General features: G+C 40.0%; 1 protein-coding gene across 1 annotated transcript in view; it reads left to right on the top strand.

Annotated features, from left to right (window-relative positions):
* Positions 1-359: 359 nt before the first annotated feature.
* Positions 360-25,667, top strand: part of hpca (hippocalcin) — a 30,874-nt gene continuing 5,566 nt past the window's right edge. Inside the window, exons 1-3 of the mRNA XM_062528896.1 lie at positions 360-542; positions 22,017-22,162; positions 22,865-23,146. Of these exons, the coding sequence (XP_062384880.1) occupies positions 22,067-22,162; positions 22,865-23,146 (378 nt within the window). The 5' untranslated portion in view covers positions 360-542; positions 22,017-22,066. The remainder of the gene's footprint in view (positions 543-22,016; positions 22,163-22,864; positions 23,147-25,667) is intronic.

Raw genomic sequence — 25,667 nt, 5'->3', positions numbered from 1 at the left:
ATTCAGCCTGGTAAGAATCACTCTCAAAATGACCACAAGAATTTTCAGATTACGTTCGTTTGAAGTCATTGCAGCATAGCCTACCTCTTTTCAAAATGTTCCAATTTGTTTTCACTCTTTCGTGCTAGAAAATGGTGTTGGTGCTATACTGTAAGTGTTGTAGTTGTGCTAACACACACACACACACACACACACACACACACACACACACACACACACACACACACACACACACACACACACACACACACACACCAATGCAATGCCAACCCCGTCTAATTAAACTGCCACTGCGTAATCCTTCCATCACCATCGCCCCTTTAAATCCACTGGCAGTGCGCTGCTGTTGGCTGAACCGATACTCCCCGCATCCTCTCTGCTGCTAGTTCTCTCTCGGGGCATCTGACGGTAACATGGTTTGTCGGGCACGGCAGCAGTAGTGAAACAGTAGCTTTGGATAGGGCGCAAGCCACACGGATCCCCTTTTTACTCAGTTTAACATTGGCTATTCATAGAGAGGACCTCCAGTATTTTTGTATACGGTAAGTAAGCCTACAGTACGTTAAAAAAACAATGGACCCTGCTACTTGTGCTAAGAAGCAGTTCTTAATTATGGTTAGTGTTGTTATGTAGCCTACGCTCGTGTATAGTTAATCATGCAATGGCGAATCTACCATGCGATGCTTATTATCAGACTAGGCTACCATGTGGTGGGGTTTAAAACTGAGAATATAAACATAGCCTTTGTTATAAAGGATTGGTATTGCTCTCATTGCCAGCAATTATGTGGGATGCATGGGCTGGTTAGCCCATGTCTTCTGCCGTTAATCACGAATACTCCCTATTTCTAGTCTTGGTCGTTTATGAATGGAGTTAGGAAACTGGGTGTGATTGTCTGAATCGATCTTTAAAAATGACCTGATAGGACACAAGCCTTTGCAGAAACCTTATAACTTGTCCAAAATATTGTCAGTTTCTACAGTGAAACATGCTTTGTTACAGTGTAATTGTCGACTCCTGCCATTTTCTTGTGACGTAGCCAAACCATTCAGATGCTCTGCATCGAGTGCGGATTAGAGGGCGATTATTTATCTACACATTGGTGGCTACATTGCTGTTGGCGGTGTGTAATGTTTACAGCATTGAAAACAGTAAATAGCAGGCTATCAAATCGGTCTCAAGTCTTAACGCTGAAGGCTCGGCTGTTGATAGCTATAGGCTAAAGCACCAGTGACTTTGGCTTCTAGGGAAACCAGTCTACTACTGCCAAGTGCAAGGTGTTTTGGTTAAGTGAAATCTTCACGTGTGGGTCAACAATGAGTGTATCTTTCACAGCTCGCGTAATAATGTAGCCAATGAATGCATTTTCTTGTTTCCATTATGTGTAGGCTAGGCCTATTCTAAGAGTTCAGGTTTGTTCGAAAGTAGGCTATCCAGTAGATGGTAAAATAGCTTACAGAGAATGCCTTTAACATAGCTTATGCAATAGGCTATATTAAAAATTAGATTGTTCATTATTATTATTTGCAATGTAGGCTAAGGTGTAGCCTTGGCGAGAAATGTGAGCAAGAAGTTTATGAGTGCATAGGCTATTTAACAAAATATAATGTCTTAGGCCTATTGCTTATGGATTTGCCTCGATACTTTGGCTAGCACTAAACTGTCTACTAAAATAGGCTATAAGGTTTTAGGAGAAGCTGATGGAACGCATCAGGACTCATTTCTCATAGAATTCATGACGTCCCACATGGCCTGCGCACGAATCGCATGACGCGTATTTCGTCACCAACACACAGTCAGCGTTGACTTATGCGCTTTGACCTCGCATATGCTGTTGTTAAAGAGATGGCTCAGGTTCAAGAAAATAAACCCTATCTACTTTACTCATTTAGGAAACATGTTTGCAAAGCGAGCAGTAGTCAATAAATGCAGAGTTTATTACAAGTGAATCATATCTGATTAGATTACTAGTAGCCTAATGGCATTCAAGGTAGATAGAGTGGTTGAAGGGGCAGAGAAGACTAGATCTATAAAAAGTGGCCTTGGCAGTAGATACAATGCTTCTGCACAAAGACATGTAGAACAGCAGGAAAATGATCAGCCTAATGTGTAGGCCTATACGAGTATTAGGCCTACTAAGTGGCATTTTGGAGACACGTACAGTATGTCTGCTTTTTGCTAGGCTGTAGAAGTAGCCTATATACCTTACCTTTGCTTACTGTGGCAGATGCCTTTACACTGGCCGTATGGCATTTATTCACAGGACGAGGAGGCTATCTTGGGTATTTCCAAATGACAAATTGTGTGCAATCATGGGCAAATTTGCATTAGGCCATACTCCTCTCTGAGTATTGCCTTAGACTGGCAGTTATCATAGCATACATTATCTCTTACGGATTACAGATGGTGGGTCTCTGTGCATTGGTGCAACCAGCCCAGTCGTTACATAAGTAGATAAGCGCACAGATACTGTAGTGGATTCTGCTCTGCCCTGCTCCGGCTTAAGTCAGCCGATGGCTATTCGGTTAGCCTCTGAGTGTTGTTGACGTTACTGATGAGAAGTTGCAGAAGCAAACAGTGTGATTTATGATGTGTCTGTTTTGTGCGCCCCGTGCTTAAAGACACGTAGTCCATTCGGCTTGCCCTTTTGTTTTATATGATGCCAAGGAAGATGATGTGTGTGAGGTTACTCTCTCTTTTGATGGGTATTTCGGGAGGAAAAAGAAGCACACTGGTGATGCCTGCTGCCACTACAGTATGTACAGTAGACTAAATGTATCGCATATCAGAAAGACATTCTTGTCATTCTGGCTGTCCTGGGCTTGGTAATTGATACAGGTGAATGCAGAAGCAGAGCGGCCCGTTTCCAGAGTCCAAAAACAGATACTGTCGATGTTTAGCAAAAACGCCTTCATTGTGTTAGTGTACTCTGCTTGCTTTGCAGAGTGTTGAGTCTTTCTTTGACAGATTGAGTCCTATATGTCAGCACACATTTTGCAGTCCCTTATGGTGTCTCGGCTACTAATTCTGCATAAGGAATGGATCATCCATCTCATAGCCCCAGGAAACACTAGTATTTTTTCCCATCAGTTTCTGTTTGTTTTTATAATCATATCCTAGTGCCCTACTCTTGAAGCATCTCCCTATGTTTGCCTCTCATCATTTCATTTTCTTTTTCTTTTTTTCGTTTTATAAATATCTTGTTATGATTTTTATTTTCACACACAAACTCACAAAGCATATGGACATATCATGACTTTACATAGCTTTACATCAAATACTTTGTACATTTAGACAAAGCCATCAACTTTGTACATTGTAACATACAACATTGCTCATGGAGGTTGTGGTTTTTTCCCCCCTTCATTCATACTATTACTGTTGTCACACATACATACAGTACACCCGGCCTTCACGCACACACACCCTATTCACACACACATATTTCCCCTCACACACGCACACACACTATCCACACATGCGTTCACACATACTTTCACATGTTTCGCCACATGATCTTAACATCACCTTATAGCCTGTACAGACTACACGATTTCAACCCGATTTAGCCACAATTGTGTCGTGGCTGACAAATGTCCGTTGTCGTGTCTGAATGTTCAAAGTCGGGAACGACGTTCGATGGAGGAATCGTCTTATAATGTGACATATTCAACGACCCACCATTTATTGCTATGACATTCTACGACGTTACGACCGTGTCAGAATTTTTGGGGAATCTACGACTCTGACACTGTGACGACACACGACGAGAAGGCTACGATAGATGATCTTATAATGTGGCCACTCTTACGACCAAGACGCGGCAAGATTTTGTGGTTCTCTGATCACCTAGTCTGACATGGTCAATCGTGAAAGACAAAACATTGTGTAGTCTGTATGTACAGGCCATTAGTGATGCTGCGGGATTAGTACTAGTTGTATATGGTCTTACTCTGCCCTCCCACCAGACCCAGGCAGTGGCGGAGCCAGGGGGTGGCTTTGGGGACTGAAGCCCCGGATCTCACGTCAAAAGCCCCGAATCTTTTTAACGAATCCGACTAACACAAAGTGCGTCAAAAAACACATCCATTCTTCTCGTTTACATTGCTCCGGGATTATTAGTAGCAGCGAGATGAGACCTTTATTGCATGAAAGAGCAGAAGCGGGGCTTTCCAACGAGAGACACTTGTCTGTACGATCAAGTATGAACATTTAAAAGAAAAATCACGAAGTTAAATTTACAGTCTGTTTATTTAATGATATTGCTCTGTGTTCATTAGCCTAGGCTACTCTCGCTTGAATTAGGCTACTCGCGAACCTGGCATCGCACAGACATGACACGCATATCAAATGAAAGAGGAGAAACGGGGCTTTCCATTGATACCAAATACATCGATCGTTTTGTGTTATGAAAACAGACGAAGCGACAAACAAATAATAATGTCATAGCGTAGGCTACCATTACTCTCGTAGATACAGATACCAAATACAACCTTAGGTCATAAAACAGACGAAGTGACGGCAAAATAACTTAATTTAGCTCCACTTACCCCATGTTTTGTGTGGCATAATAACCTATGTTCATAATCCAACGTTATCTTTGCACGTTCATAATACAGTTTTGAGAGCAAACTCTGTATCCAATTCAAGACTCATATTGCATCCAAATTAGTTTGAAAAATAAACACTTTTTTGCCTTTACTTTGTTCATTGCAATGCAGTATCTTAATATTATAGATAATCATCATATGTGCACGTCATGTGTGCTATCACGCAACATCAGGTCCGATCAGCCCATGTCACAAATATGGAGCGCAAAAAGTGTCAAAAAGTCATTTTTCATCACTAGCCTAAATAGAAATGGCCATTTTTTTCTGGAAGGCACACACCCCATATCTGTACATTGCTCAGCCCCAAAGTATCCCTCCACCATGGTTCTTATATTGCCATTTTCAGAGCAGTCAGGCCTACACAACCATGAAAGTAATGTCGAGCTGTCAGCTTGCTGTGATGAGATATGCATCAAAATGTAAGAATTTTTGAATTTGTATTATTTAAAAATCTAAATCAAATCAATGCAAGTATTTATACAAGATATTGTGGCAGATCTGGGTAGCCTAGACTGTGCTGGAAAAAACAATATGTAGCATGTGTGAATGGCACTTAGTCTACAATGACCAGGAGGAATGCTTCTAAGTAGAGGTAGTGAAAATGTTGCCCTTAAAACAGCCTAGCTCATAGTATTGTCTTGTGCAGGCCATGCAACTACGAATGTAGATATGAATCGGAAGGCGTTTAGGATTTGCGATGTCTTCCCTAAAGTGGACTAGAATGTAGGAAATTGCATCTAAGAAATCCAACATTTTCTGGGGGAGAACCCCCAGACCCCCCGCTGGGCTTAAGCCCCCGATGTTCATAATGTCTGGCTCCGCCTCTGGACCCAGGATGCTTTCCCCCCGCAGTAGCTGTATGGTCTCACACCTCCGCCCCCAACCTGCATACCCTTTTCACCGTCTGAAAGGGAACCCAGTTATTCACCACTAGAGTACCATTGCACACTAATGAGATTCCTTGTGATGGTGTGGGACTGATAAGTGTGTGTGTGTGTGTGTGTGTATGTGTGTGTGTGTGTGTGTGTGTGTGTGTGTGTGTGTGTGTGTACGACTGAGACAGGCTTGTCTGGAAGATGGACAGTGTGTAATATTATTTTATGTTTGCGTGTGCTTCAGGGAGATATTGGCTGTATCTTTTTGCCAAAGTGTATTGCTCGAAAGTCAACACAGTCTGCTCTGCTGCTTATAAGACCCTACTAGATTGATTCTCACAGTACATTGTTATTTGCACAGTGACCCTGTATCTATCCTGGCCACGATACAAATGACAATAGGAAAATAGTTATTTTCACCAATTTGTCCTCAGTCACAAGTCACGTCTCCTGTGCAAACGCAAGAAGTAAAACTGGATCCTGTCCATCATCAGTAATGAACTCTACATCTTTGTATGCTGTAGTTTGAGCTCTGCATTTAGTTATGCTTGTTCTACATGAGAGTCGCTCACCTTGCAGCACATCTAAACACATCATCATGTATATCATTAAAATCGCTATCTGACAAATTCATGGTGAAGAATTTTACATAATTGATAGCGATACAATATGGCCCCAGAGTTGCCCTAGTATTGGCAGAGTCCCTATCTCTTCTAGTGGTTCACTCTTATCTTTAACCTACACCTCCTCTAGTCCATCGTCTGGATAACAGCTGAATGTTAACCCTGTGTTCTCCATCATCCCAGCTGCCACACATTGCCACGGGTTCAAATTAATGAAATCAATTAAATAAGTTTATGTGGTCCTTGTGTGACAGACAATCATACTAGTAATACTAGTAACTAATAATAGTAATTTGATAGCGTAATTTGTATATTTTTGTTTTCATCCATGGATTAGTAGAAAAAGAACTTCATATTTAAGTGTTGGTAATGCTATATTATATACTATGTCATAAAGCATAAAGTATAAAAATGAAGCTTGAGCAAATCAAGTAGCAATATGTCAGCACAAATTCCAATTAGATATGTTCCATAAACCGTTCAGCGCTATTCCCTACTGTATAGTATGGTCTACTCTACTCTTTTAATTGAAATCCCATTTTTACCTCCGCCAAGGAGGTTATGTTTTCATCAGGGATTGTTTGTTTGTTTTTCTGTCTGTCTGTTTGTTTGTTCGCAAGATAACTCAAAAAGTTATGGATGGATATCGATTACATTTTCAGGGAAGGTCTGAAATGACCCAATGAAGAAATTATTACATTTTGGGAGTGATCCTTATCCTCGTTTGGATCTAGGAGGCGGTTATGTTTTCGTTTTGCGGATGTTTGCACTCTCTGAGTGCTTTTCTAGTTTATGATGTTACCAAAAACACATGGCTGTATCATGAAAGGTTTCCACTTGTCCAATATGTTTCACAGTAGTCTCAGACAACTGATAACGCCACAAGTACACCGACCCTGCAGATGTCAAAACTATTTCTACAAAGCTTTTCAGGCTGATTTGGTGATAGAGAGAGCAGACATTTATAGAAGCATCAGCCATATGCACTGAATTTGGTCTTAAATAGTTTCACATATCAATAAAATGTATACTGCATGTCTTTGGTATGAAACATTCTAGTTTAAGTTTTAAACTTCCAGTTTAATAAGCTACATCAAAGCATGTGTTACATATTTTCCTTAAAAAAACAGATTAACCAATTTAATAGTTGACAACTAATCCACAAATCAATTAATTGTCGCAGCCCTATCATCAATGTAAGCAAACAATGGACATACTGTAACACATACAGTAACATACACAGAATAACTTTTGTATGCATGTGTGTGTGTGTGTGTGTGTGTGTGTGTGTGTGTGTGTGTGTGTGTGTGTGTGTGTGTGTGTGTGTACAGTATGTCTCTGTGTCTGTGTGTCTGTGTAATCTATCTAACTATCTATCTAGGATAGACCTTGTGCTCTGACACATGATAGCAGCTGAAGGGTAAAACGTTGCTGAGACAGCAAAACATTTGGATAGGTGTATTTTTAGCTCCTCTCATCACCACAGGAAATGGAGGAAGGATGTGTGTGAGTGAGGGAGAGTAATGTGTTGCATAGCAGACTTTCTGACTCTTTTAACAAATCACCCTCTGCTATGTGTCTACCCTCCCTTCCCTGCCTACTGTATGTTTTGTGGGATGTTTCATCCTTATTTGGAAATACTGTGTCCTTGTCATAGGAAATTGGCTCTATGCATTTTTATTCCACATTTCTTAAATGTGACCCTACTACGCAGAAGTATTTTAACTGCCATCATGACATGAGTTATTACAAAGGACAGTTGAGATTCACAAAGTTTCTCTCCACTCTCAGATATCAACCGTAAATGCTATCAATAGTTTTTCTTCATGTTTTTTTTTCTTTTTTGTTAAAAATGTTATATCATTCAGGTTACGAATGCTGTAAAACAACTGAATGTTTTTGCATTCATGCTAACAAAATGTAGATGAAAATGCATACTACTGAAATGGGGATCTCTGGCTCAAAGTATATGGAAAAGGCTAAAGCTTATTAGACTAAAATGTATTTACATTGGGGATTTTGGAAACATCCATAAAGTTAGAGTCTTAATTTGACAACAAAATTAAACAAGAATTTTAAACCTAACTTTATCCAGTGTTCAGTTTTCTGTACTTGATGTATGCAGACTTGTTACCAAATCTCAAAGCAATCAACAGGAGAAGCTTCAGTGTGATACAGTATATGTGATAGTATAGTGTCTTACCTATGGATGCTATCATAAGTTTAAATAGCAGGCTTAAAAACAGGCTTAACAAAATATTCATAACCGGCTCTATTTATCTCTAAATTAAAGGGCAAAGTGTTTACAAACCTAGAAGTTTTTTTATAGGACCTAGTTACTTCGGGTTTCTCAAGCAAAATGCAATCTCCAAAACTCCTAGGTGGTTACGACATGCTGTTAAACAGCGGAGGTTGACGAAGGGATGTGATATTCTGGCAAAGACCACAAAAATGAGTGCAAATCCTCATTATGTAAGTATATTCAGGGGTTCTGCCATGGCGTAACATCCTAGGATAATGAAATGGGGTTTTGATTGCAAATCCGAGACAGGCTCAAAACATCCCCTGGTCCCCATCCCCCAGCCACCCAACTCACTAAGCCAGAGAAACATACTCATGTCTTGTATGTGGACAAAACACACATTTTCATCGGTCATTGGCAATATTGTTTAAGGATAGAAAGCGCTACTATTGCAGATCTCCATAGCTTGTATTAGGTAAGCTTATGATCAGTATGGGAGAATGAGAATGGCAGTTGGCATGCCTTCCTGTCATGATTAATTACGTTGTCAGTTGGCACATGTCAACATGTCTGTCAAGGGATGTTCCTAAGAAGAAACTGGCACTGTCTGTATGGTTAATAACTGAGGCCATCCTAGCGGCCTTGCAAGCTGCAAGAGATGAGTTCCTTTTGACCTGAATGAAGCCACTGTACTTGCAGAGGTACAAAAGAGTCTATTAGCTGTTGAATTGAAGGCTGTACAGCTGCAGAGTGTTTGCTCATTTACTCATGTGTGATTTACTCACACCAACACCTCCCACCATGCCTCTTCATTCCTGTGACTTCAATTGACTCTTAATTTGATATCTCTCCAAGTCTGTGACGTCTTGTACAAATCAGACATTGTGCTTTTTTTTTGTTCCCCAGAAAGTGCTGTCATAGCAGACCTCAAAGCCTTCTGCCTTTCTTTTTTTTTTGACCTATCAGAGACCTCCTCTAAGGAATGTAGAGACACCTGAGTCAGAGTGAATTATTGATCTGTTAATAGGAGCAGGCCAACTCCGATAGCATCTGTAGAGATGGCCACATTTAAAATGACAGGCCCGAGCCCATGCAGCGCGGGTGGGAGTGAGCTTGCTTCTGTTCTTATTTCACATGGCGTACTGTAATGCAGCAGTGGCGTTACTGTAGACTCGTTGGCACTGAAAGCGAGGTTCTTTGCAGAGGGCCACGAAGCAATACAGTTGGGACATGCGGGTGCTTATTATGGGATAGAGAGGTGTGTGTCCTAGATCCGGACCTGTTTAAGGTGTTGGAGACTTAAAAATAACAACACAGGACAGGTCGAAGGGGAGAGGAGGGAAAAACGTGAATGTTGTGTACTGTATGTGTAAGGAGGTCGGTAGATAGGGAATTGTTTTTAATATCATTTTGAATGACTGAAATACTTCAAAAATGAAATGGGATATTTGTAGATATATTGTATAGAGTAGTGTAATAGTGTATAGTGCTGTAAATTTGACAATAACAGTGTTTGTTTGCTTGCACGATGATGCACCTAGTTTTTAAAGGTGATCAAGTGAAAAACTTAGCCTCAAATCCTTTGGTGAATCTAGCTGAATTGCTCCATGTTTTATCAGCAACATAATTCAAGCACTTAAAATGGCAATTTAGACCATGTGAAGAGTTCACTCTTATCAGTTTTGTCAGAAATAACAACACCATCTTTGTAAATGTGGTTGTGACATCTTAACAATGATATATAGGCCTACTGAGGAGGATTGCATCTATTGTGCTATTATTATTATTATTACATAATAATAATGATAACAATAATAATAACAAAAATGATAACAATAATAATTCATACTTTGATTTTAAGTTGAATTGGGTAAACAGTGCACTAGTCTAGTCTACTAGTCTTGAAGTTAGATATTCCTATTTATTTGACATTTACTCAGGCTAATAAAAAAGCAGCCAATTACTTGCCTATTACAGGTGAAGTTATGGTATTTTTGTGTATGCGTGCAAATGTCTGAGTACTGTCTAAGAGAGACATTTTAATCTCTGTTTGTACAGTACATGCAGATAATCCTGAAGCCTCACCTTCAGTGATATGACACAGGACAGGAGTGCACCGAACTACCAACACATCCCAAATTCCCCTCACAAGAGCACTAACCTTAAATTATCCATGAAACACTGCATTACTCTAGTGTTCAGTGGAGACACACAGCTGTTCACTGTGTACACCTAGCACACACCTTAAGTACTTACACTACACTCACTCTCTTCCATGTGAAGTGACAGACTGACACTGATGCTGACTCATACACTTCTAACAGTGCATCATGTGAATAGAATATTACATGTAATTGTGCTGTGCAGTGAGTAGGGCTGTGCAATTGATCGATTTTAAATCATAATCATGAATATGTGCTTAAATTGATGTTCAAAATGTGAAATTGTTAACATTTATTTTTTTCACTTTAACTAGGGTAATTACGGTACTAATGTTTGCAAGTGTTGACCTTTTTTGTGGCAACAGTCCAATAATTTTTCTTAATATCAATAATTTAAAATGAATTATTGATAACTGATGTTGTTTAATAAAAGTAATATTTGAAATCATTTCTTGCCTTTTGTCATTTCACTAAATAATCGTAATCGAAAATCAGATTTTGAGAAAAGAAAATCGAGATCTTATTTTGGGGCAAAATTGAACAGCCCTAGCAGTGAGCAACCCTCACTCTCAGACACCAGCTAGCAAGAGATGCTGGCACCCATTCCTGTTAATCTCCTTGGTAGCATGTCTGTCTCATACTGGTGCTTTGGGTTTGAATTCTGAACGGACTTTGTAGTACACACGACACAGATTACTACTGTACATGCGTGAATTTGTAGATGCTTACACAAGCCGCACATTTGTCCTGGAAGGCAGCCAGTTGTATGAGCTCAGCTGATTTTAGTGGCAAGACTTGTGTATAGATTACTGGGCATTATTGTTTTCAGTTTCTTGCTCCTTCAGTCTCTCATTATCAACTCTTTGAGCAACTCAACTTCTTATTTTCTCTCACTTTATTTTTGCACTCTATCTCTTACTCTCTCTCTCTCTCTACCATGTAGTGGGGAAAGGTTAATCCATGCACTTAGTTTTAGGCTGAAAACCTCTGCGTACCATAACATTCATTCTTGCCCTATTCACCCAGAATACTTGGAATTTCCAAGATGGCTGCACCCATTAACTGTAAATTCTGTTGGATATCGGTAATGTTAAATCAGTCGTAGAAACAGTGATTGGGTAAAACACTGTGTAATGCTTTGTTACAAACTGGCTTGTGGCAACTACTAACAATAGCCAATACAAATAAAAGTGTTGTTGACAAATAGAATGCAAACAGCTTGTATTTTTAATGCTGTCATGGACGAGCTCCAAGTCACTTAAGAGACAAAAAGAACGCAAAACGCAGAATAATTTCATTTTGGGAGATTTGGTCTAAAGTCTTTCCATTGAGAAGTCTTTTTGCCCAATGAAAAAGAATTCGGGCCAATCAAATAATTTGGGCAGGCTTACATTTTTAAGAGGATGGACAGATGAACAACAGTGAAATAGTCATCCATGTCAGTAGTATGCTTTAGTAGATTTTGTCTACAGCAAGAGCTACCTCTAAAGAAGCGAGATGTTTGCTTTAATACAATGTATTGACAATGTAATCACTTTTGAAGACAAACAGAAAACAGTGATTAAGGGGCTTTTGTTGTGAAGGGGGGTGTTTTTGCTGTTTCCTTTCGGGATTCACACATTTGCACGCTCGCTATACCTGTTACGGCAGGCTGACTTGGCCCATTATGTGATGGAGCTCAAGGGCTCTATCTTGGCGAAAAAAAGTTGTTCTTATGTTTCAGAATCAGTCATGGGGGTGTTTAGTGACCAAGTAAAAGCACAGCTATTGTAAAGATGCACTGTTATGAGATGTAAGCAATGACTCGTCTGCAGAATTAAGAACAACCCTTTAAATTAAAGTTGTTAAATTAGCGATTGTGGTCTGGACACACCCTAAATGTTTTTAAACCTTACATCTCTCAACAGCCGTTTCAGATTGCTAACAGAGCCCATTGACTCACACATGTACATGAAACTCAAGACCTTGTACTGGCCATAGGCCACACATGCAGAGATAGACATATCCACTCAGTCAACTGATCACAGATCAGTCTCTGGTATTGGTGATGCTAAAATAGACATCTGTGGCAGAGGGAGACAAGAGATAATAGGTAAATAGACAAGAGAAAGGGGGTGAAGTGATGCAATCATAGTGATAATGTAATCTGTCTTTTCATTTGGACAAATCTGCTGCAAGCAGGCTATAATACCATGACCTGGGTGAGCATAATTTCCATCCTGTAAGGACTTGCTCCACCTCACGTCAGGTACAATTTCATATTAACTTAATGTGCAATAGTGAGGACATGGCACCAAACTAATCTGCAGTCAAAGACTTGGGGCTTTATTTTTGACAATCAGAAATGCGGCGTAAAGCTTATTCCTATTTTACACTCAAATTTTGTGAAACACGCCTCACTTTTATTCAGCCTTGTGCCTTGGGGTGTGGAAGATGATCTGGTTTGGCACATGATGCAAAAATCGCTATCTTACACCCGCTAAAAATCATTATGCCACTGACCAAGAAAAATCTGGTCTATAGCAAAAGGTGCATATAAAGCACAACTGAAGACGCATGTAAATTGGCTGCGAGCCTATTTTGTAAGGTTGTGTTTACACTTTATTTACTTTTTGTAAGGTTGTGTTAACACTTTATTTAGATAAAACCTCATTTCTTTACAGTCACTTCACTCTGATTTTCTTATTGCTTCTTAAGACTTCTAGATTATAACCATACAGGTATGTGTCACTTTTGCATGGATGTTTTCAGTTAGACAAAGCAACTTTTAAAATCTAAAGTTGTAGCAAACTGCCTCAGAGTGTCTGAAAGGCCTCGGACCTTGAAGAGTTTACCAGTCATGGCAGGGTGTCCAAAACAGTATAAGTCATTGTATCATTGAAGTCATTTGTTGAGAAGTTTTACTTCATTAAACTCATCCCTAATCTCATATGTGACGATCGTTCATTAAATAGGGTTATAACCTAACAACAATAGTTCAGAAAAGCATTATGTCTTGCTATTGCAGGGTAGGGTAAAGGTTGCTGGTGCTGCTTCTTTATTAGCCTACAGTGTATATTCCCAAACTCTGTTTCCAATGAAAGATACACCATTTTGTATACAGTATCTAGTAGGCTGTGCTAATGCCGTTTTGCAAGTTCCAAATATATGAATAGATTATCACTAGATGAAAAATGCAACCTTGTGTACAGCACGGCACCAAAACTTAAATCAGCTATAAGCCTAGTTGTGTAATTTGTCTTCATATTATTTTATCTTAGTCCACTGTTGTGGGCATGAGGGGTAGATGGAAACATGCAAGCGTGCAGGAGTGCACACAAGTATTGTGCCCTTATTTTAAAACATAGGGAACAAAATGCATAAATAATTATACGTGTCTGAAAAGCTACTTTCATGAAGAGTAGAAGAAATGTTAGCCTATTCCTTGAGAAAGTACTTATAGATGCACAGCAATGTTGAGATTGTAAAGGCTGCTGTAATCTCGTCTGGCTCATTCCATGTAAAGTTATTGCTCAACGCTCCTATTGGTCGGCTTTAAAGAGGAACTATGCAGGATTGGCGATTTCATCTCTGGTTTCGCTTTCGTTTTTCGTTTTCGCTCGTTTTATGCTTGCATTTTCTCGGCAGAGCTTCCCCGACAGCTTTAGCGTGTATATTTATACATGTATAGGCTATATTTAAATATATAAATTGCAAGCGTGGTTCTTCGTCTCAGACTTCCAGATGTAAACAAGGAGCGATCGTCTCCTGCAGAAAGTTGCATAGGGTCTCTTTAACAGATCTTTTATTAAACAACTTCAGTCTGGCTCTGCCTCCGGCAATACTACTATGTTTCATACTACTTCTCGTGCAGTACTATGCATGCTCTACCATGTTCATCGAGGATACATTGCTGCCAAGCTCACGCCCTAGACATTTTACCTAAGAGTTTTCTGCTGCTGAGACCAACTTTTAGTGAGGACAAAATGACAACTCCTAAGATAAGAGCTCCATTCCTATGGTTGACGTCAGTAGACTAGATGCTTGAAAGACTGTTATGTTCTGCCCCTCACATCTGTTTTTTTTTATGGTAAAATGTTGCCAACTGTAGGATGATGTGCAGCTGTAAAACTAATCCATACCTGAATAGATTTATCAGTGTAGTGCATATTTGGAATAGGCCAATTGACAGTTACTTTTACATTTGTATAGTTTCAACACGTGATACAGACGTACAAAACATTTGAGTCTGTTTTAAAGGGGCACTACTAAAGTTTACAAGCAAATTGTCGAAAAGAAATGCTGAGACATTGCAGAACTTACTGCAGTTGCATTATAGGTTTTTAAGGCGGACTGAGTGAGAGAAGGTGGTCTAAGAGTCAACAAGTTTCACAAAGACTTCTATTCAAGTTTCCTTAATGCTTTGTGTGCACTCAAGATGAGTTATCTTTCAAATCTCATCTCGGTACCAAGCCAGTCCACCTCTTTTCAAAAAATGATGGTTGTTTGTTACCCTCTCAGTAGCTTGCATTTGCAATCCACTTTGAATGGTGCAAACCCTGGTGCAAAAGACAAGAAGCATATCACATAGGTGCTGTATAGATGTACCAACACACTCATACAGAGAAAGAGAGATAAATATAATTGCAAAGAAGGTCAGAGCATGTGTTGTAAATAATTAGCATCTCCCCTTTGTGCCTGTTACTTTAGCACTGTGAATGGAGGCTGGTATTCCCTATCTGATTGACCCACTTAGAAAAACAGAAGTCTTTAAAAGCATTGAGTTCCTCAAAGGAAGGCTATCCATGACAAACATATTGTTCTCCCTCCCTTCAAATTCTGCCTTGAAGCACTGTAGGAAAATGAAACGCTGACATTGATTGACTGACATTGTGAAAGAAAGACACCAATGGAATTGCCTCGTTAAAGTTTGGCTGATTTTCTTCTTAAAAGTTATCCACAAAGCTGCCTGGAAAAGATGAATTAATTTAAGTAATTTCTTATGTACAGTAGCCGCATTGTGTATAAGCCGCAGGACAGTGTTTTATGCAAGTTAAAAGAAACAAAACCATAAATAATACCATATTAACTGCCCCTGTGTATGAAAACATTGAAATGGTGCCTTTAGTTTTGCGTGTTTACAAAAGTGGAAGGGGCATCCCAATTGTCTTTTGGATCAAGGGGTAGGGCTAAGGGGTAGATACTGATTCAAAGTTAAATTTAAATTGACATTTTCTCAAGCTTGTTTTATGTTGCTTTTAATCTTGTCACCATATACTGTATTCACCAATTCCATTCTACAAAGGCAAAGTAATAGACCACTCTTTATATTCTTGTCCATGTTCCAAATCAGCCTATCCTACAGTATGTAACAGAGTGCATCCTGCAGTATGTAACGAGTCCTCTCCAAGCAGAGCTTATAAATGGTAAGTAGGCTAGTGGGAACTCTGCAACCTCATCTAGCCTCGTCTTCAGGATTTCCTTTAAAAAGTTTCTGTAGCCTATTAAAAAGGACGTAGCCCATCAAAAATGTTCGTTTTTACAAGTTGAGTGGAGCACCTCTCTCTCTCTCTCTCTCTCTCTCTCTCTCTCTCTCTCTCTCTCTTTCTCTCATGCCTGCTCATAAGTGTAGTGAAGAAAGTACAAATTAGATCTGCTGCATGGTGGAGATTGAGAGGATCCAAAAGTTGCTGATCACCACAGTCTCATCCTTGAATGTAAAATGGTATTGGCACGTTTTGGCTGGGAGGGGTGGGGGGGTGGGGGGGTGGGGGGGGGGGGGGGTGGTTAGTGAAGTTAACAGTGAACACCACATTTTTTCAATGTTGGGTGAGACACATCCCACCTGACCCACCTACACTACAGTATATGCTGTATATGCTCTGAGGTGGCTGCTTTCTCTTTCCCTTTCTGTTTATCCACGATATTCCGCAGCCAACAATGGGGGTCGCCATGACATCGAGACGGTTTTCTATTTCCGGCGAAGCTGCATTGTATCTGTTTTAACGTGACGGTTTACGGTGCTTAACATATCATAACGCATATAAAAGTCAACTTTTATATTTTATATCGGTTATATGTGATGCAGTATATACATGCTGAGGGCAGAATTGTCAACATTTCGAACGAAATCTAAGTTGAGGCATAACCTAGTTTGCTATGGAGAACGCACATGTTAACAGAATGAACGGAAGTTGAAAACAGTATCGTAACCATCGCAACGATACATATTTCCGGGTTGAGGAAAGAGGTGGATATTGACAGCGTAAATGGCAAAACCTCTCAGGGAATGTAGAATGTGATATTAGTTTTGTTTTAGGCCAACGGGGCCAATATCCAGCCAGCACATTTTAGGCCATCTCGTTTCTTGAGTGTTCTGCAGAAAGGCATTTAATCTGTGTACTGTTTACCTTGTTTGGGGGATTTGGTAGCCTTTTAACTAGCTTCCAATTTTCATTTCCCTTCACCATTACTAGTACGAGGGTTTGGTACGACCAGGCTACCTTTTAACCTATGTGCAGACAAAATATCTCTGTTCTTTGACACAATGACGTTAACACAGTTTCATGATCCACTGCTAATAAAATATAATACAATGGTGTAATCCAAAGTATTCCAAATACATTACTCACTTTTAGTAATCTATCGTAATACGTTAAATACATTTTAGGGATCCATCAAAGTACAAATAAAATCAGTTAAAGTATGTTTACCAGTGTGCTGTAGTGTCTGTAGTGATCTGTAGTGGAATATATTTTAAAAGCAACCTTCCCAACACTGATTATTCTTCTGATAACTGAACGCCGTGGAATCCATTATTGCACTTATACCACTGTTGCCACTTGCATTGTTGGTGTTTTAATCTCCACTTTTTAAGTGGATGGTTTATATGGCCAAAGGCCAGTCGTTAGTTCCATTCCTCTTATTGTAAAGTGGGCATATCCCAGGATTCTGAACCTAGCTTTGTAAAATCGTTGTTTTACTTAGCTATAGGGAGGGAAAGTAATCTCATCGCCCACTATTCGTTGCGTTCCTAAAGCTTTGTGAAATTAATGACATGCTCCATGTACGTTTTTTAGAAAAATTGCATTGTTTTTTTCATATATACAGTGAGGAGCACATGTATTTGATACCCTGCTAAAACAGGAATATAAAATCATCATTTGACAATTGATCTTAATGCCTTAACTCAAAAAATTAGTACAAATCAAACCGCCAAGGACACCAATTTTCTTTGTGATTGAAGAATGTATCGTAAATAGATAAATGTTTTCCTTAAATGCTAGGGGAAGGAAGTATTTGACCCCCTATGTAACCCTATGGGAATTTAACACATAGGGTTAACATAGGGGCAGGCAGATTTTTATTTTTAAAGGCCAGCTATTTCATGGATCTAGGATATTATGCATCCCGATAAATTTCCCTTGGCCTTTGAAATTAAAATAGCCCCACATCATCACATACCCTTCACCATAGCTAGAGATTGGCATGGTGCTTTTTCCAGTAGGCCTATTAGCCTGTTTGATTTGCATTGAGCTCAATGAGCATCAAACAGGCTAATAGGCCTACTGGAAAAAGCACCATGCCAATCTCTAGCTATGGTAAAGGGTATGTAATGATGTGGGGCTATCTTAATTCCAACGGCCAAGGGAACTTTATCAGGATGCATAATATCCTGAATCCATAAAATAGCTGGCCTTAAAAAATAAAAATCTGCCCGCCCCTATGTTAACCCTATGTGTTGAATTCCCATAGGGTTACATTGGGGGTCAAATACTTACTTCCCCCTAGCATTTAGGAAGAACATTTATTTATTTACGAAACATTCTTCCATCACAAAGAAAATTGGCGTACTTAGCGGTTTTATTTTTACTCAATTTTTGAATTAAGACATTAAGATCAATTGTCAAATGACGATTTTATATTCCTCTTTTTAGGCAACTTTAGCATGGTATCAAATACATTTTCTCCTCACTGTATATATATGGTGATAATAATCTACAGTTGTAGGCTATGTGACATCACTGGTTTGAGTGTTTCATCTCTAACTCATCTCTGCATTTTTGGTCGAAAATGATTTATCATTTTCATGACATTCAGTTTGTACTCTGCGTAGTTGCTGCCTTTTTGCTTTGTAGGGCAGTATAGCAATGTAAGGGAATGGACCAATGACAGCTGACATTAGGGTGTTGCTTTCCAAAGCAGCATCTATAGCCTATATCAACATTCTTACCTTGTTTTCTGGCTGATGAATGTTGGACTTTTCTTGCTTTTCTTGCCTTTTCTTGCCTGTCACTGTCACTTTCTCCATTACATCAAAGACTAAATTAATTTGCGCTGCGAATGCTACGAGTATTTTGACAGGCCATAAGCTACAAATGAAAATCGGTGCATCAGTTGAGCATGTGGTTGGTTTGTTTTGCTTTCTGAGGTTTGCAGAGCTGTGGGCAAATGTTCAGGAACTTGTTAGATTATACTAGATCCTTTTATTAATCTTTTATAGGAAATCACAGTGCTACCGCAGCTTCAAGACAGACATAACACGACTAATCACAAACACACACACCCATACACATGTAGCATATACTGTAACCACAAATACACACACACACACACACACACACACACACATACTGTATACACATAGCATATAGCCACACATACTCACACAGCCATAGACATATAGCATATAAGCACAAATACACACACACATTCGCATGTAACATATAAGCACAGATACACACACACCATGTACTGTATGAGGTTGGTAGTTTGATCTGCATGCGTTCAGGCCTTAGTCAGCATACCTTGTGCATTGGATGCTCTGTGTGAACTATGATATTGATACCATAACCTTTTCTACTTGTGCTTGACGTACATTCTTCTAGATGGTATCGTTGCCAAGAAAAATACCATCTAGGATCACCAAGATGAGGGAATTTGCCAATTTGGATCAGCCTCCAGACAGTTGTTTAGCCTATCAGACATTATACAGTTTTTACTCATACACAAGCACAAACACGTACACATACAGTAGGCTACTTTTGGATCACAATCAGAGTAATACAGTATGCAGCTTGGAGGATCAGTTAGTCTGCTCATAGAGTGAGCAGCACAATAGAGAGAGAGAGAGAGAGAGAGAGAGAGAGAGAGAGAGAGAGAGAGAGTGTGTGTATATGTGTGTGTGTGTGTGTGTGGGGGGGGAGGGGTTAAGTATATAGCCTTACAATATTAAAAAAAAAATGCTAAAGATTTCTTTACTTTGAGGCATTTGACAACTGAGGTTTTCATAATGCAACATGATAGCTATGAAGTATGATGAAACAAGCTATGAAGTATGTTGAAACAAATCTCTTTAATTTCATCATAATTCATAGCTATTTTGCATTCTGAAGGTCTCAGTTGTCAAAATGGCTCAAAGTAAAGGCGTGTTTTGCATAAAAAAAAAAAAAAAAAGATACTCATTTTTTCATTGACTTACTCTTTGTTTGAGGATATGTACATACTGTAAAAATATGTGGCTGTGTTTACTGTGGCTCTGTGTGTGTGTGTGTGTGTGTGTGTGTGTGTGTGTGTGTGTGTGTGTGTGTGTGTGTGTGTGTGTGTGTGTGTGTGTGAGTTTGCGTTCGCTCCCTCGTGGAAACGGGAATAAAATGGAGCCCGCGATCTCTTAGCTGTTCTGGAAGTTTCTCCCACAGAGGACTCAGCCTCATTCCCTCATTCTTATTTTTACCACCTTCATTAGCACTCTCCTTCTCTCTTAACCTCTCTCTGTCTCTCGATTCACCTCTCTCAGAACTTTCTCTCTATCTTTCATCTACCTCTCTTTTCCTCACCACAGTTTTCTTTGATAACCATTTATTAAGGTCTTTTCCCCAGTACTGCCGTGTGTTAGGTGTTTGTGTGAGCCTCTGTGTGTGTGTGTGTGTGTGTGTGTGTGTGTGTGTGTGTGTGTGTGTGTGTGTGTGTGTGTGTGTGTGTGTGTGTGTCTGTGTGTGTGTGTGTCTGTGTGTGTGTGTGTGTGTGTGTGTCTATGTGTCTCTGTGTGTGTGTACTTATGTGTAAAGCTCGATCCTTCACTCACAGCTGATTGGCTGACACAGATGTTGATGACCCACATAGCATTGGTGACCAGATGCTTAGGATGGGGGAGAGCATAATGAAAGTGTGTGTGTGTGTGTGTGTGTGTGTGTGTGTGTGTGTGTGTGTGTGTGTGTGTGTGTGTGTGTGAGTGTGAGTGTGAGTGTGAGTGTGAGTGTGAGTATGTGTGTGTGTGTGTGTGTATGCATGTGTGTCTGTGTGTGTATGTCTGTGTGATCACATCTGGATGTTATCCGACATGCATGTGACTCTTGACTGATAGAAGGGATTTGAACAGAAGAGAAGAGGGAAAAAAAACATTCATGGGGGCCTGGGGCAGAAAGGGGCTGTTTGCCTGAGTCTGAGTGCATGTTGTGGAAGCATGATAGGGCTGAGAATTAGTAGGTAGCATTAGTGTTTAGTGTTAGCATTTAGTGTTTCCCATTCCACAAGGAATAGGAAGGTATCAGTTGCTCACTCAAAATGGTTGTGAAGGCCTTTTTTGTTTGGCTGTCGTGTTTAAACAATTAGACTAAGATATATTTTTATGAATTACCATTGCTGATATCCTTTTCACCTCTTCTATTTGACTTCTCCCTCTCTGATGTTCTCAGCGTTCTCTGCCCCAAATGAAAGTGATGTGCTTGTGTGAGCATTAGCCTCTAATTATGAACAGTGCTGTGATAGGCGAGAGGTGCATCGTGGGCAAGGAAAGGCTCCCGCTGTGGCCCAAATTGAGGGAAAGTGGCTATTTCTGTATGCATGAGTACTGGAGAAGTGGAGAACTTTGTGCAAGGCAAATATTTGGAGAAAGAGAAATGGTCACCTGAATGGTATGATGGGGGGTCCTTTCAGAGGTGAGACTCATAATCACATGATAGCACACTCACCATGTGAATATACAGGTGGGCAAGGCTTGTTATACTTTCAGGGAACACATGCGTTTTTTGTGTGGATAATCTGTGAAGTTAGAAATTTTTGGTTGATGTTGAATTCAGACATCACAATGAGTTTGAGTTACACCAGCTCCAGCAAAGATCACTAGTCTTGTTACCTCCACCAAGGAGGTTGTGTTCATATCGGGATTCATTTGATTGTTTGATTGTCTGTCTGCCTGTGTATTTGTTTGTTTGCACATACAAACTCGTAACTCAAAAAGTTATGGATGGATTTGGGAGTGATCCGTATTACCGCCTGGATTCAGGAAGCGTTTATGTTTTCGCTTGGCGGAGGTCTGCGCTCTTGGAGTGCTTTTCTTGTTCTATTTAAGACTCTGCTAACTGGACTAGGTGTCTCTGTTCTCTTAAGAGTCAGGCGTTTGACCACTGGTCAGGCCATTTGTATCATCTACTTGCAATGACAAAAATTAAGGTCTGCTGACTGTGTAGTGAAACTAGACTCTGATTGGTCAGTTACGGTAATGTCTATCTCATTCTCTTTCTCAGATTTGACCTGGGCTTCAGTGCTGTCACTTTGACCACACAGACTTGTCACCATGGGAAAGCAGAACAGCAAGCTCCGGCCAGAGATATTGCAGGACCTACGGGAGAACACCGAGTTCTCCGACCACGAGCTGCAGGAGTGGTATAAGGTGAGCACACTAATACCCGTGGGGATTACACTTGCTACCAGTGCCTCTGACAAAATAATCTTTGTATTGTTCAAAACAAAGAACAAAATAATGTGGTTTTTTTTTTGTAGAGTTCCTTTAGAGAGCCCCTGGAACATATAACTGTTTCACTATTGGCACAGTTTATCCAGTTTAGCTGGAATTCCACAATTCATATTGTACTGCTAGACTCAATCTCCTTTAATTTACTTATGAACTCTACAGAAAGTGTTGAACACCCAAGAGACAGCAATAAAAGTAGCAAAAATACCCCCTTTCACTTCAGGAGGAAAATACACATAAATAAGAGCCTCTGGAGTTCAGGCTTGGCCAGATAGCTGTCCTCAAGTTCTGGTAAGCTGTCAAGCTGTCTCCACCGTCACATGGCAGTTATATGAATGGATTAGTCTCCCACAGAGGCATAAGCCCTTTGAATCAGTGGACGGAGGGGCTTGACATCCATGTTATGACCTGGATTGTATCCCACAATATTAGTGCTCAGCATCATGGGTCAAATATACAGTGTCAGGTCTGTGAACTCTAATTCTCAAGGAAGCAAGTTCTTTGTGGCTCATTTTTTTAAATAAGTCTTTCTTCTGGGGTCATGAATTCATGCCATTTCAATGGAATCATATTTTTTTCCCCCCAAGTCAATAAGCCTCCCATGTTTTTCCTTCTTCCCAGGGATTCTTAAAGGATTGCCCTAGTGGTACACTCAATGTGGAAGAGTTCAAGAAGATCTATGCTAATTTCTTCCCATATGGAGATGCCTCCAAGTTTGCAGAGCATGTCTTCCGCACCTTCGACTCCAATGCTGATGGAACAATAGATTTCCGGGAGTTCATCATTGCTCTCAGTGTTACATCACGTGGAAAACTAGACCAGAAGCTGAAATGGGCCTTCAGCATGTACGACCTGGACGGCAATGGCTACATCAGCCGTGACGAGATGCTGGAGATTGTACAGGTCAGAAGGAGCATGCTGGTGTTTATATGGAAGAGTTCTCTTTACCTCTGCCAAGGAGGTTATGTTTTCATCGGGGTTTGTTTGTTTGTCTGTCTGTACGTTTGTCTGTTTGTCTGTCTGTTTGTTAGCAAGATAACTCAAAAAGTAATGGGTGGATTTCGATGAAATTTTCAGGGGAGGTCAGAAATGACCCAAGGAAGAAAGATCCATATCGCCATCGGGATTCCGGAGCCGTTTATGTTTTTCGCTTAGCGGTGTAATGGCATGGTATGGCCACGTGGTGGCGATCTGAATAGTTTAGGTTCAAACGTATTACAACCTAGGAAGAACAATACAGGCGGAGGTCTGCGCTCTCTGAGTGATTTTCTGGTTTTGTTAAGGTGATGTGGCAATTAAGTGTGAGAAAGACAAGAGTCTTAACATCTGGGATCATACTTTTTGCATACAGTAGTATGTTTTTTATTGGCGTTTGGACTGACTGCCTAAGACAAGAGCTATGAAGGTTGTGTTTTTTCAGGAATGATTTGTTGCAGTTTTAGATGCAGCATGCATTTTGTTATGCAGCAAAAGTTGCTCATAGATTTTCATTGGTTTTAACCTGACTCTGAAAACTATGTAGTGATCATTTAGTGAAACTAAATTATGTACTGTAGTGATCATTTTTGGCAGTGGGTTTATCTCTCATTCTCAAGACCATCAGAATGAATGTGAATGTTATAAAAAGTATATTTCCACAGAAGAGGTAATGGTATTATTGACACAAAGTGAAGTAAAGTCCCTTGAACAGCATTGACCAAATAGTTAAGATAAATCCATGGGCTTGGTTGTATTGCTTTTTAGATGACACCCAGCAGGTGACCTGCAGTTAACCTGAAACCACTACTGTGAGATAATGTGAGGAAAAACTGTAGCTGAGCAAATCTTCAGAGATTTACTTGATTCAGAGGTCTGGTATGTCGACAAGTCATGGGTTATGGAAATACTGTTTCAGTACCAGTCACAAGAGATACAATTGTAGGTATAACAGTTCAATTTCTGAATAAGTCTAGTTCACAATCTCAAGAATGATATACCCAAACAGTCAACAACTGTTGGTATTACTGGAGTACGCCCAGTAGCATCGTGCAAGATTTATTCCAGTTTAATCATGCCTGCTTTAATGTCAATGTTAGTAAGTCAATGTTAGGCTAATCACTTAAGTCCTTATACTGCTACCACTACCTAATTGCTATTCTCCCTCTCTGTTAATGACACCACAACTAATACCTATTAGTGTAAAGTGACTTTGTTTGCTCAAAGCCACAGGATTTGTAATTGCTCTCAGTTTGTATAAGCCAAGTTACGTTGCTTCTCTTGGTACAGGTGCAAAATGACCTGACCCCTGGTGTATGCAGGTGGTGCTGCAGTTTTTAAGGTTTTGCACTTGGTGTCTGTTTATAGCCTTGGGCTAGGAGAGTTCTGCAGTATGACACAGGTGTGTTTGCTGGATACACAAGTGTCTATTTCCATGAGGAGAGCTCAGGAAGAGATGGTGAAATAGAGGAAGACAACAGGATGCAGACATAAATGCAGAAGCGGTGGTTTGAGACAGAAAGGGCCGTTCACACCAAGAACGATGACTATAACAATAAACAAACATCTCTCTCGTTAATATGAATGACAATGTTCACACATAAACTATGACGATAACGACTTGAAGAACAATATCGTTGTTGATCACTTTCAGAGCGATTTTGAGAATGATAAAAAGCTAACAGCCAATCAGAACCCATAATATTCCAGTCATCACATTCATTAACACGAGGAGAGAATTTTCTTATTGTTGGCCAGTGTGGACGCTGGTTATTGTTATCATTCTTGGTGTGAATGCTGCTAAAGGCAGAAAGTTAAGAGTGTTTGAAACAAAAGGAAAGAGAATAGAAGGACTGTGTTGTCAGGCCTCAGGCCTTTTGGCTCTCGGATTAGTGAGTTAAATTTAACAGGGGTTTATCCTGAGTGTGCACAACGGCTGGATTATCCAGTGGCTCATCGAGGTTACGGAGTGCTGCTGCCACCCCATCATGTGAACGTAGGGCAGTCATGTTAGGCTGCATGACGGAGGAGCAGGAGAGATGAGAGGAATAAAAGACATGAATGAGGGATGAAATAATTTTTTTTTTTTATGAATGCTTCTTGTTGCAGCCTGTCATAATCCATCACTCATGAAAGACAGACTAGAAGTCAAACCACTTGTTCTTATCCTTATCAAGAGTGAGATTAGAGCAAGAATGAGATGAAATAAGGTGAAAAGGTTGACCTCAGCCTGATGAAGCCTCAGTCTTATGGTCTCAGTGAATGTGTTAAGTTGTGTAGTTAGAATGGCTCACAAGAGATAGAGAGCCTAGAACGTTCACAAGGAAAGGAAAAAATGACTGACATAGCTTACTGTAATGGTCTATGTTAATTGTGAATGCAAGAGAATGCAAGATGCTTTTACTGTCATACACTTTTTCACTCTACTGTCCTATCTCTTTTCCCCATC

This window comes from Sardina pilchardus, chromosome 24 (assembly GCF_963854185.1).
Source record: "Sardina pilchardus chromosome 24, fSarPil1.1, whole genome shotgun sequence".
Lineage (NCBI taxonomy): Eukaryota > Metazoa > Chordata > Actinopteri > Clupeiformes > Clupeidae > Sardina > Sardina pilchardus.
The sequence above is the reverse complement of the archived record's forward strand: the minus strand, read 5'-3'. Positions and strand labels throughout refer to the sequence as shown.